Genomic DNA, 12,798 nt, shown 5'->3' on the forward strand with positions numbered 1-12,798 from the left:
ACAGAAAAAATGGTAATCAGACTTGAATGATGCAGATTCAAACCTGATATCTACCGAGGTCTTTGCTAAGATGTAAATACTTTATTTCTCAAGCACTTCCTACGTACCAGGCACTGTGCTAAGTGCTGGAGCAGATACAAGATCATCAGGTTGGACAGTGCCTGTTCCACATGGTGTTCACAGACTTAATCTCCATTTTACAGATGAGGTAATGAAGCACAAAGAAGTTAAGTGATTGCCCAAGGTCATGCAATAGTCCACATTAGAACCCAGGTCCTCTGTCTCAGTCCTGTGCTCATTCCACTAGACTACACTGCTTCTCTTCACACTTCACACTTGATAATATTCATTAAGAACTGAGAAGTTGATCGCTGCAGATCAATTGCTACCCATTGATATATGATCAGATTAAGGGTGCTTGCGGCTTGGATCAGGAATTACCGGGGCCAGACTGGTCCTCAAGAGTTTATCCAGAAGTTCTGGTAAGAAACGGGAACATGGGGAGGGATAATACAAAGATTTATTTATATTAATGTCCATATCCCCCTGTAGACTGCAAACTTGTTGTGGGCGGGGAACATGTCTACCCTCTCGGTCGTACTGTACTCTCTCAAGCACTCAGTACAATGCTCTGCACACAATAAGCACTCAATAAATACTACTGATTGATTGACGAGGGGTTGGAAACAAAGAGCCAGCAAGATGGAAAGAGGAGGGGTAAGGAGTGGAATCAATGATATTTACTGAGCACCTACTAAGGATGAAGCACTGTGAGAAACTCCCACTGTAAACTGTCATCATCAGTGGTATTTATTGAGTGTTTACTGCATTCAGAGCACTGTACTAAGCACTAGGAAGAGTACAATATAATAGAGTTGGTAGAAACTCCTGCCCACAAGGAGCTTATAGTCTACAGGGGGAGACGGGACATTAATATAAATCAACAATAATTGTCTTCGCTGGTATTTATTGTTGCTCTATTGCCCTAAGCAGTGTGGCCTAGTGGAAAGAGCCCAGGGCTGGGAGTAAGAGGACCTGGGTTCAACCCTGAAGATTTGGGACCTGGGACGAGTGTGAGGAAATTGCTAAGGTGTGTATCAGGCCCCTCACACTCTCTTGCCCTTCCTTGCCAGTCACGTTCCTCTGGGAACAGCGGGTGCCACAAGTGAGTAAGAGGGCAGGGACGCAGCGTATTTTGAAACGCATGCAAGAATATCACCTACAACACCCATTTAAGGCAAAGTGACCACAACATGGTGCTAATGCTGTGCTGTGGGGCAACAGACAAAGAAGCAGCTGCCTGCCAGGGTAATGGCCTTGGGAAATACTGTGGTTTTTCACTGCCCACAACAGCCAAACTTCCAGCTCGGTGTCCACCAACTCGGATGTTTTAGGAGGTCCTTTGGTTAGAAACTTTTGTCATCAAGGGTGGCTGTTTAATCCCGCCCTCAGTACTGAGGGAAACCCCTGTACTATGTGCCCTCGAGGACTTTGAAATTGAATGGGGGGATTCTTCATTTTCACAGTCAGTCAACTGTATTATCAGTATACTGATAATATATCAGTATATTATCAGTCAGTCAACTGTATAATCAGTCAACTGTATTTACTGAAAGCTTACTGTGTGCAGAGCACTGTACTAAGCCCTTGGGAGAGTACAGCGATATAACAGATACATTCCCTGCCCACAATGAGCTTGCAGTCTTGAGGGGGAGATAGACCATATAAATAAATAAATCATAGCTCCCCTACATGGGCTCCTGGAGACTCCCTTGTTGAGAACCAGTTAGTCAATCTGGACAGAGCATGGGCCTGGGAGTTAGAAAGTCATGGGTTCTAATCCCAGCTCTACCACTTGTCTACTGTGTGACCTTGGGCAAGTCACCTCACTTCTCTGGGCCTCAGTTAACTCATCCGTAAAATGGGGATTGAAACCGTGAGCCCCAAGTGAGACAGGGATTGTGTCCAACCTGATTTGCTTGCTTCCACTCCAGCTCTTAGTAGAGTACCTGACACATAGTAAGTGTTTAACAAATATCGTGATTATTATTATTTCACTTCTCTGGGCCTCAGTTACCTCATCTGTAAAATGGGGCTTGAGATTGTGAGCTCTACGTGGGATAGGGACTGTGTCCAACCTAATTTGCTTATTTCCACTCCAGAGCTTAGTACAGTTCGTGACACATAGTAGGAACTTAAATACCACAATTATTATCATTAATTCATTTCTCTGGGCCTCAGTTACCTCATCTGTAAAATGGGTATTGAGACCGTGAGCCCCATGTGGAACAGGGATTGTTTCCAATCTGATTTGCTTGTATCCACCCCAGTGCTTAGAACTGTGTTTGGCACATAGTAAGCACTTAACAAACACCATAAATAATAATAATTATTATTGTTATCCTAGGGCCCTGATCCCAACCTGCCTTGCAGGCATCATCAGGAGAGACAGAAGCAGTTACAGCGCTCGTCCCCTTGACCTCCCATCCCAGCAGTCCTGCTGCTTTGCTGGTCCCCTGGATTACATTCCCACCCCCAACTCCCTGGTCATCCCAATCTGTCTTGCCCCGACGTGATGGAAAAGGCACAAGCAGTGGCAGCATGCCTCCACATCGATACCAAGTGCAGAACGTCATGGTGGTTACTGCGGGTGGCTGGCTGGCTGGGACCATTAGATACGGAGCTGAAGTGCGTATCAAACCCAGTTTCTCTAGCCACAGTATCCTCTTGCTGCTTCTGTTTTACTTTTTTATATTTAACACTTCCTTTTTTGTTGTTTTATCATCATCATCATCATCAATCGTATTTATTGAGTGCTTACTATGTGCAGAGCACTGTACTAAGCACTTGGGAAGTACAAATTGGCAACATATAGAGAGAGTCCCTACCCAACAGTGGGCTCACAGTCTAAAAGGGGGAGACAGAGAACAAAACCAAACATACTAACAAAATAAAATAAATAGAATAGATATGTACAAGTAAAACAAATAAATAAATAGAGTCATAAATATGTACAAACATATATACATATATACAGGTGCTGTGGGGAAGGGAAGGAGGTAAGATGGGGGGGTGGAGAGGGGGACGAGGGGGAGAGGAAGGAAGGGGCTCAGTTTTATGGGTTGGTTGGGGTTTTTTTGGTTTTATCTTCCCTTGTGTCCGTGGCCAGTCCCCTCTCCTCTAGTCACAGACTGTAAGTCCTTTAAGGGCCCTGGACCGTGTCTAATTACCACCAGTATCTTCTTTCCCAGTGGTCTGTATATGACAGGCACTTAATACAGTACTACCCTGAAGTACCTAATTATTTCAGCACTAACTCAGGTAGAGATCCCCCTTTTCCTTCTTCTTCCTGTTAATTTATTTTAGAGTCTGTCTTCCCAGCTAGACTGTTAACCTCTTGAGGGCAGGGATCAAGTCAACCAATTATTCTGTATCTCCCAAGTGTTCAGTACAGTCTAATTACCACCAGTATATTCATTCAATCGTATTTATTGAGCGCTTACTGTGTGCAGAGCACTGTACTAAGCGCTTGGGAAGTATAAGTCGGCAACATCTAGAGACGGTCCCTACCCAACAGCGGGCTCACAGTCTAGAACGGGGAGACAGGCAGCAAAACGAAACATATTAACAAAATAAAATAAATATGTACAAGTAAAATATATTCTTTCCCAGTGGTCTGTATACGACAGGCACTTAATACAGTACTACCCTGCAGTACCTAATTATTTCAGCACTAACTCAGGTAGAGATCCCCCTTTTCCTTCTTCCTCCTGTTAATTTATTTTAGAGTCTGTCTCCCCAGCTAGACTGTCAACCTCTTGAGGGCAGGGATCAAGTCAACCAATTATTCTGTATCTCCCAAGTGTTCAGTACAATGCTCTGTACATAGCAGGCACTTCATAAATACAATCGATTGTTATCGTCTTCAACCTCATCTTAACAAATGCACATCCCTTGTAAAGACTGTAAGCTCTTTGAGGTTAAATTTTTAACCAACTTGCATCAGGTCAGATGAATCTCGATCATGAAACTACAGAATCAAGAACTTAGTCAATCAATGGTATTTATTGTGTGCAAAGCACTGTATTAAATGTTTAGGAGATTACACTACAGAGTTGTTAGTTCCCACATTGAGCTTACAGGGAGAGACAGATATTGGTATCAAGGAGAATTAATGATAGTGGCTTCTGCAGAACCACTCATACTCCCTCACCTCTGCTATTCCGTTACCACCCAAGCATAGAATGCAACAAGTGAGTATGTGGGCAGAGTGGGCAAATCATGGCAGAGTGCACACGCAGTCTTCGCTCCCATAAGCCAGTCAGTTACAGGCAGAAATAGGACTAGAACCCAGATCACCTGATTCTCAGAAAAGCACTCTATCCTTTGGACCAGGAGCAGGGCTAGGTTGCATCAGTCTGGGCATCAGTCCAGTCAGATGGTGAGCCCCTCCTCAACCTTCCCTTTCCCACCTCCATCTCCGAGGGACAGGAACCATGTCTAATTCCCACCTGTCTCTCCCACTTTGTACAGTGCTCCGCACACAGTGATCATTTCAGTTCTGCTACTACTACCTCAACAATCTAGTCACTCAATCATATTTATTGAGCACTTAGGGTGTGCAGAGTACTGTACAACGGGCTTAAATGATTCTCCTCCTTCGAGCCGGAATCGAACCAACGACCTATGGATTACCGCAGCGCAATTCATTCATTCAACTGCATTTACTGAGCCCTTACTGGGTGCAGAGCACTGTACTAAGCACTTAGGAGAGTGATCTATAGTCCTCGGCTCTACCAGCTGAGCTATGAAAGGGAGCATGCTGATGTAGAAATAGTGGATGCAATGATTCCTGGTGGTTCTAACAACTGTGAATCAGGCTTTAATATCTCTTTCAGACCTGAACTTAACCACAGACTAGAGCTACATGAAATTATTTTTTACTATATGTATGACTTACTTGTTGCTTTGTCCATGATTGGGGGGGCAATACCAGAGTGGAAAACTGTTTAGTGAAACTGTAGAAAAAATACTCACTTCCTTTTTCTTGGCATTGAGGAAACTAATTAGGGCTGATGAAAAAGTGAAACCACTTAAAACACTGCCATGACTAACAAAAGAATTAACACTGCCAGAAGTCATTTGGTTTATTTAGAAGTTCCTACCTCTAAAGTACTTTCTGATTTTGACCTTTTTCAGGGAAAAGTAACACCTTAGAATTTTTCCCTTAATTCTCTTGATTTTGTTGAGATTTAATTTTTTATACCAAAAGTCTTTACAAGTCTTTTTTAAAAAATGGATGGCAACTTAGGCTCTGCCCAGAAGTGATGAGTTGTACTGCAAATGAAAGAAATAATGCCCGAGTCGTGAAGTTTAGGTGAAGCCATGTGGTTGAGGCAATTTGAAAACATCACAAGAGATGCTCGCCAGAACCTAAAAGCAAAATCACTTTGCTTTTAATTCCATAAATTCCCTTTCCAGAAAGCTCAAAAGTCTTTACTCTTTTCAAGTACTTACTCAGTTCTCCCTCCTCCTACTTTACACCTGGCTGATTTACCTTTTACCTCTGGACGTCATAGAAGTGAAGTGACTTACCCAAGGTCATACAACAGATAAGTGGTAGAGCTGAGATTAGAACCCAGGCCCGGGCTCTATCCACTAGGCCATGTTGCTTCTCTACTTCTTCGCTGCTATTTCTTTAGCAAATGGAAAGCCTATATCCTGAACTGGTTCCTTGTATAAGACTTTTGGTTAGGACAAGGAAGGGGATATCCCACAGCCAGCAACTGAGGCACTACAAGCACCTGTCTCACTGCCAGGAAGACATGGGTTTGAGGTCTTTTTCAAGTAGTGGTGAAAAGCCTCATTTGACTCAGAGCATGCACTGTGAGGCACAGGGTTGAAATGAAGCTACAACCTATGCCCAACAAACAGACTACCTCTTTGAGCACGTCCTCTAGACTGCATGCTCGTTGTGGGCAGGGACTGTGTCTGTTTACTGTTATGCTGTATTCTCCCAAGCGCTTAGTACATTGTTCTGCACACGGTAAGTGCTCAATAAAGAGAAGCAGTATGGCATGGTAGATGGAGCATGGGCTTGGGAGACAGAAGGTCATAATAATAATAATAGTAATAATAATGGCATTTATTAAGTGCTTACTATGTGCAAAGCACTGTTCTAAGCGCTGGGGAGGTTACAAGATGATCAGCTTGTCCCATGTGGGGCTCACAGTCTTAATCCCCATTTTACAGATGAGGTAACTGAGGCCCAGAGAAGTTAAGTGACTTGCCCAAAGTCACACAGCTGACAAGTGGTGGAGCCGGAATTTGAACCCATGACATCTGACTCCAAAGTCCGTGTTCTTTCCACTGAGCCACGCTGCTTCTCTCTGGGTTCTAATCCCATCTCCACCACTTGTCTGGTGTGTGACCTTGGGCAAGTCACTTCACTTCTCCGGCTCTCAGTTACCCGGAGTTCACTAACTCAAAAGGGCAACTCCATAACTTCAAACAAAAATCACCACTAGAAGTTTACTATTTCATTGCGCCATCCCATCACCCACTGACTCCCCTGAATACATCGATGTTGGCAAATAGGCTTATGTTTCATGGACGAGAATTCAGAATCCTGTTAACATAGAACTCTGATTACAAAAAATGAAGAGTATCCTGCATGTAGTACCCTCAGAACACCCCCCAAAACAGTATGTTTGTTTTACCAAATGCATGGCATGAGCCTAGGCTTACGTTTAGCCCTCCAAGTAAAACAGCTTACTTAGTCCTCAGACATTAGGGATGTTACCCTCAAAAGTGGCTAGCAGAGAAGTGGACAAAGGACTTCAAAACTATAGGTTACATGAAGCCATTTAAAGTCTGGTTCTTTTCCATCTACGTAAACATGAACACTTAATAAAAAAAAAACACCACTATAAATGAGGCTTATGTGTATCCCTTGTCGAGACACAGATTTAAGATGTTCTTTAACAAGCAAATTACTCCCCAGACAGGAACAGCATTACCATAGAAAAAGCAGAGAATACTTAAGTTAAAAGGAAGGTAAGGTTCAGTCTTATTGTCCATTTCCCAGTGCAGCTCAGCAGTAATTTGAAAAATTAGGGAAAGCGACAGATAGAGATTCCTGTGGCACATGATACAATGCAGGGGCTGCTCTAAGGGTAATAAGATAATCAGATTTGATTCCCAGTTTGAAAACCAACTTCCTTCTGTGAGTGAGTTTCCTCATTTATAAAATGAAAAAATGATTCTTGCCTTTGACCTACTTCACAAGAACCTTAGAAAGATCAGGCCTAGAGAATAATTTTGACCATAAAAGTAGTAAGGCCTCCAAAGGAGAAGTATTACTTGAATATATCCCATTCAAATTCCAAGTGATTTTCCACACATTTCATTTTCACAGTACTGTCAGGAAGTCCAGTTTGGGCAGATAGTCCTGTCCCTTTTTCATAAGGGAAAGCTGAAGTATTCTGTCCAAAATCACAGAGTCCATCAATCATAGAGCTGGTCAAAGGCAGAGCAGGAATAAGAATCTTGGAGACTACCAGTTTTGGGGACTGGACTCTCAGTTTAATGTTTTTTTAAGAACACCATTAGCCCCATCCTTTTTCTTTATCTTCCAAGTTATATGAAAGGGAACTGGTTCTTGCCCAAAGATTCAAGTCCTCATATCAGAAAATCAACAATTACATTGAAGTTACTTTACTTTAAAAATAATCACAACATACCTCTGCTAGTTTATATGGCAAAATAAACTTCTCTCCCACTGTTACTGTCTTCCTGGTAACTAATGCTTCAAATAACATCTCTTCTTTCACCTGATGAACAGCAACAACAAAAAATTGTTAAAATTATTACATAAACAAAATTAACAGTTACAGATCAAATCACCAAAATTCAGTTTCCTCATGCCAAAAAAGTACTGTATATTCAGAGAACCTTGCAAAGTTCAGTACATAAACCTGGTTAGACATTACATAACCAAACTGCACATTAAACTCAAACTTCTAAATTTAACAGTCTGTTTTATAATTCTCCATTCTGCTTCTTTTTAAAAATATGTACTTTGCTAAATGATAAAAAGAGTGCTGCCATTTTAATACTAGTCACTTTGTATACTCAAAATTCCATCTGAATAATAAGACCCTTGAAGGCAGGGATCATGTCTACTAATTGTACTGTACTCTGCCAAGCGCTTAGTACGATGCCCTACACATCGTGGGTATCTGACATATATTACTGATTAATGGATCGACCTGGAGTATCATGGCCTAGCTATAAGAGTGTCTGAAAGATTCTGAAATTTCAATTTGTTGAAACAAAAGCAAAATTTAAACTATGTATTTGTTAATTAGGGTGCATTATATATTCCTAATACCCAGAAGCCTCTAAATACTTGTGGTAATTGTGGTACTTGTTAAGATGCTTACTATGTGCCAAGAGCTGTACTAAGCGCTGGGGCAGTTAAACGATAATCAGGTCCCAAATGGGGCTCACAGTCTAAGTAGGAGGAAGAACAAGCACTGAATCTCCATCTAGCAGATGAGGGGCCTGAGGCACAGAGAAGTTAAGTGACTTCTCCCAGGTCACACAGCAGGTAAGTGGCAAAGCAGGGATTAGAAGCCAGGCCCTCTGACTCCCAGGCCTGGTGCTCTTTCATTCATTCAGTCAATCGTATTTATTGAGCGCTTACTGTGTGCAGAGCACTGTACTAAGCGCTTGGGAAGTACAAGTTGGCAACATACAGGGACGGTCCCTACCCAACTATGGGCTCACAGTCTAGAAGGGGAAGACAGACAACAAAACAAAACACGTGTCAAGTCATCAGAACAAACAGACTTAAAGCTAACTGCACATCATTAACAAAATAAATAGAATAGTAAATATGTACAAGTAAAATACATAGAGTAATAAATCTGTACAAACATATATGCAGGTGCTGTGGGGAGGGGAAGGAGGTAGGGTGGGGAGGAGGAGAGGAAAAAGGGGGCTCACTCTGGGAAGGCCTCTTGGAGGAGGTGAGCTCTCAAATGGGCTTTGAAGGGAGGAAGAGAGCTAGCTTGGCAGATCAATCGATCAATCAATCGTATTTATTGAGCGCTTACTATGTGCAGAGCACTGTACGAAGCGCTTGGGAAGTACAAATTGGCAACATATAGGGACAGTCCCTACCCAACAGTGGGCTCACAGTCTAAAAGGGGGAGACAGAGAATAAAACCAAACATACTAACAAAATCAAATAAATAGGATAGATATGTACAAGTAAAATAAATATATAAATAAATAGAGTAATAAATATGTACAAGCATATATACATATATACAGGTGCTGTGGGGAAGGGAAGGAGGTAAGATGGGGGGATGGAGAGGGGGACGAGGGGGAGAGGAAGGAAGGATATATGGAGGGAGGGCATTCCAGGCCAGGCTTTCCACTAAGCCTCACTGCTTTCCATGCTTCCTCTACAGCTAGAGGACTAATTTCTAGATTCACTAAATCTACAATGATGGATTCACTGGGAAACTGAAAAGCATCAGTACTCCTTGAACCATCAGTCTCTTACTGGGGTGCAAATATGCTGTACTTAACAGATTTCTCTACCTGAACCAGAAATAGTCCAAAGGGAGGTTGATTTAAGACAGAAATTCACAAATTCTATAACGCAACTAGTCAAAGATGTACCACAATTTAAAAAAATAATTTCCACCAATACCATCATAGGAACACAAAAAGGAGTGTGCCTTAGCAAAAAAAAAAAATGTAATTAAAGCAGGTTGAGCCTAGTAAGCAGCGTGGCCTAGTGGGAAGAGCATGGGCATGGGAGTCAGAGGACCTGGGTTCTAATCTGCCACTTGTCTGCTGTGCAACCTTGGGCAAGTCACTTAACTTCTCTGTGCCTTAGTTACTACATCTGTATAATGGGGGTTAAGAGTATGAACCTTATGTGGGACACGGACTATGTCCAACCTAATCATCTTGTATCTACCCCAGGCTTAGTACAGTATCTTGGATATAGAAAGCACTTAACAAAAATCCCATTAAAAACAAAAAGCAAGGAAAAACATCTATGCAATTGCATGCAAGCGTGATTAAAGGATTGATTTCATATGAAAACCACTCTTGGGTGAAGAGGAAGAGAAAATGCTGCTCTTTAAAACCTTTATTTTTACAAATGCTAGATTGTAAGCTCCTTGTGGGAAGAGAATACATCTTGTGCTCCTGATACACCTTCCCTGGCACTTAGTGCGGTGCTTTGTACTCGGCAATCACTCCAAAAATGCCCCATTTGAGAAGCAGTATGGCCCACTGGATAGAGCATGGGTCTGGGAGCTGGAAGGACTTGGGTTCTAATCCTGCCTTGGCCACTGGTCTGCTGTGTGACCTTCGGCAAGTCACTTCACTTCTCTGTTCCTCAGTTCCCTCATCTGTAAAATGAGGATTAAGACGGTAAATCCCATGTGGGACAGGGACTGTGTCCAACCTAATTACCTTGTATCTACCCCAACACGTAGTACAGTGCCTGGAACATAGAAAGCACTTAGCAGATACCATTACCTACCATTTCCCACTTGAGGAAAAAACTAAGATTAGCTGGGACAATTTTTTTTAATAGAACTAAATTCATGTAGCTATGCAACCGAGGCATTATTTCAGCAATTTTCACTACACGCAACACCAGAGGGCCCAGGGACAGGGTATACACGGGAAGAGAGAAGGGGACAGAGTGGGACAGAGAGCGGGCAAGTCTTCCAGCTCCTAGTTGGCCCTCAAAGCTCGGCACAGATTTCTGGTGTGGCAAGTGGCCCACAAACAACAAAGCAACCATGGCTCTGTCTCCTTACCATGCACAACATACTCTCCCAAGTGCTTAGTATGGTGCTCTGCCCCCAGTAAGCACTCAATAAATATTGCTGAGTGAACAACATTTTCCAGTTGTCACTGCTGTGAGGGAACTCAACCAAAAGTATATATGTATATATATGTATATGTATATATATATATATATATATGGTTGTACATATTTATTACTCCATTTATTTATTTATTTTACTTGTACATATCTATCCTATTTATTTTATTTTGTTAGTATGTTTGGTTTTGTTCTCTGTCTCCCCCTTTTAGACTGTGAGCCCACTGTTGGGTAGGGACTGTCTCTATATGTTGCCAATTTGTACTTCCCAAGCGTACAGTGCTCTGCACATAGTAAGCGCTCAATAAATACGACTGATGATGATGATGATGAAAAGTATTTATTGAGGGGCTACTCTACGCTCACTGTACTAAGTGCTTGGGAGAGTATAATAAAACAGAGTTGGGAGACATATTCCATGCCCATAGTGAGCTTATGCTTAGTACAGTGCCTGGCACATAGTAAGCACTTAAAAAAACCATAATTATACTACTAATTATTATTATTAAAGGGGAACTCATGAGGAGAGTTGTCTCATGGGGAGACAAACTGGCTCGGGAGGAGGGGGAGGGGAAACAGGACCTTGGGGACAAGCCCAGGGTTAGAGGTGCAGTGTAGGGCATGGAGTCTGACATGCAGGCTCTTTTGAACAAGGAGGACTGCAGGTCACCCTCTTCCTGGCAGACCCATTCTTACATTCACCCTGCCCCAAGCCTTAAAGCTTTCTCAGAGATGCAACGAGGCCAGGAATGGCCTGAAGGAAGGAGGCTGTGACCGCGTTGTGGGCAGGGACTGTGTCTGTTTGCTGTTGTGTGGTACTCTCCCAAATGATTAGTACAGTGCTTTGCACACAGTAAGTGCTCAATAAATATGACTGAATGAATGAGGCATTTGGTTGCTCTGAGCCCGACTGTACTTCTAAGTTGCAACTAGTACCTGCCCCCATTTGCTCGACTCCACTTTTGCCCCTGACCCTGGGTTTGAACTGTTGGTCGGGTTACAGCGAAGAGAAGTGATGAAGAAGCCCCTTCAAAAATGGGATTGTAGGAATTTCCTTGCCCTTCTTAGTTTCACTTTACTTGGGTGTGTTGGCTTTCGGAGATCAAGGCAAGAACAATCTTTCGAAACTTGAGAAATTCTGACCTGGAAATATAATTACAGAACTACTGGGCCAAGCAAAATATGGTTTAGTATGAATGATCTGACACTATAATTGTGACATACGACACTTCCTTCGTTTGGTTCAGCTATAAGATCCATGATGCTGACAAGAGCAGTTCTATATGAGAAAACTCAATTTGAGATGCCTTGAATTAAAACTACTGCAAGGTTATGGACGGTCAGCTAACTTCCTCAATGACTTCTTAAACTTTTTCTCAAAAATAGCAGTATTACTTCTCAAGCTGTCCCAAAATGACTAGCGATCATGAATGCTGAGCTCAAAGGATTGGGGAAAAGAAGGGGAAGGGAGAGGAAAATAAAGCGCTCCTAAGCATTTTGAAAATGTAAAAATGATGAGACATTGTTTTCTATTTTCATAATGAATAGGTTGAAATTAAATGGAAAAATGCAGAGATTAGGTGGTCCTTGTCACTGAACCCATTTCTCAAGAGATCTGGTGAGGAACTTAAGTCTTTTATCTTTGTAAAATGTTGTGTGCAATCGTTAAAAACCAGTATGGTCCTTTTATCTTATGTCTCTAAAATACCAAACGTACTCACATAATTGGCTCCATCATCTCTCCCTCCACCCCCTTGCCCACCCCCACATACTTTTAGAGGAGGAAATATGATATATATTTTTATGTATCACATACAGAGACAGTGGTGTGGGCCTGAGTAGGAAGAGGGAAAGGATTAGAACAAAATAACCTTGAA

At 42.2% G+C, this 12,798-nt stretch overlaps 1 protein-coding gene across 6 annotated transcripts in view; it reads right to left on the reverse strand.

Annotated features, from left to right (window-relative positions):
• MYO9A (myosin IXA) overlaps window positions 1-12,798 on the reverse strand; it is a 322,627-nt gene that overhangs the window by 137,476 nt on the left and 172,353 nt on the right. For all 6 annotated transcript variants that reach the window (XM_038746410.1, XM_038746411.1, XM_038746413.1 and 3 more), the window contains one exon: window positions 7,743-7,832. In XM_038746410.1, the coding sequence (XP_038602338.1) occupies window positions 7,743-7,832 (90 nt within the window). The remainder of the gene's footprint in view (window positions 1-7,742; window positions 7,833-12,798) is intronic.

This window comes from Tachyglossus aculeatus, chromosome 5 (assembly GCF_015852505.1).
Source record: "Tachyglossus aculeatus isolate mTacAcu1 chromosome 5, mTacAcu1.pri, whole genome shotgun sequence".
NCBI lineage: Eukaryota > Metazoa > Chordata > Mammalia > Monotremata > Tachyglossidae > Tachyglossus > Tachyglossus aculeatus.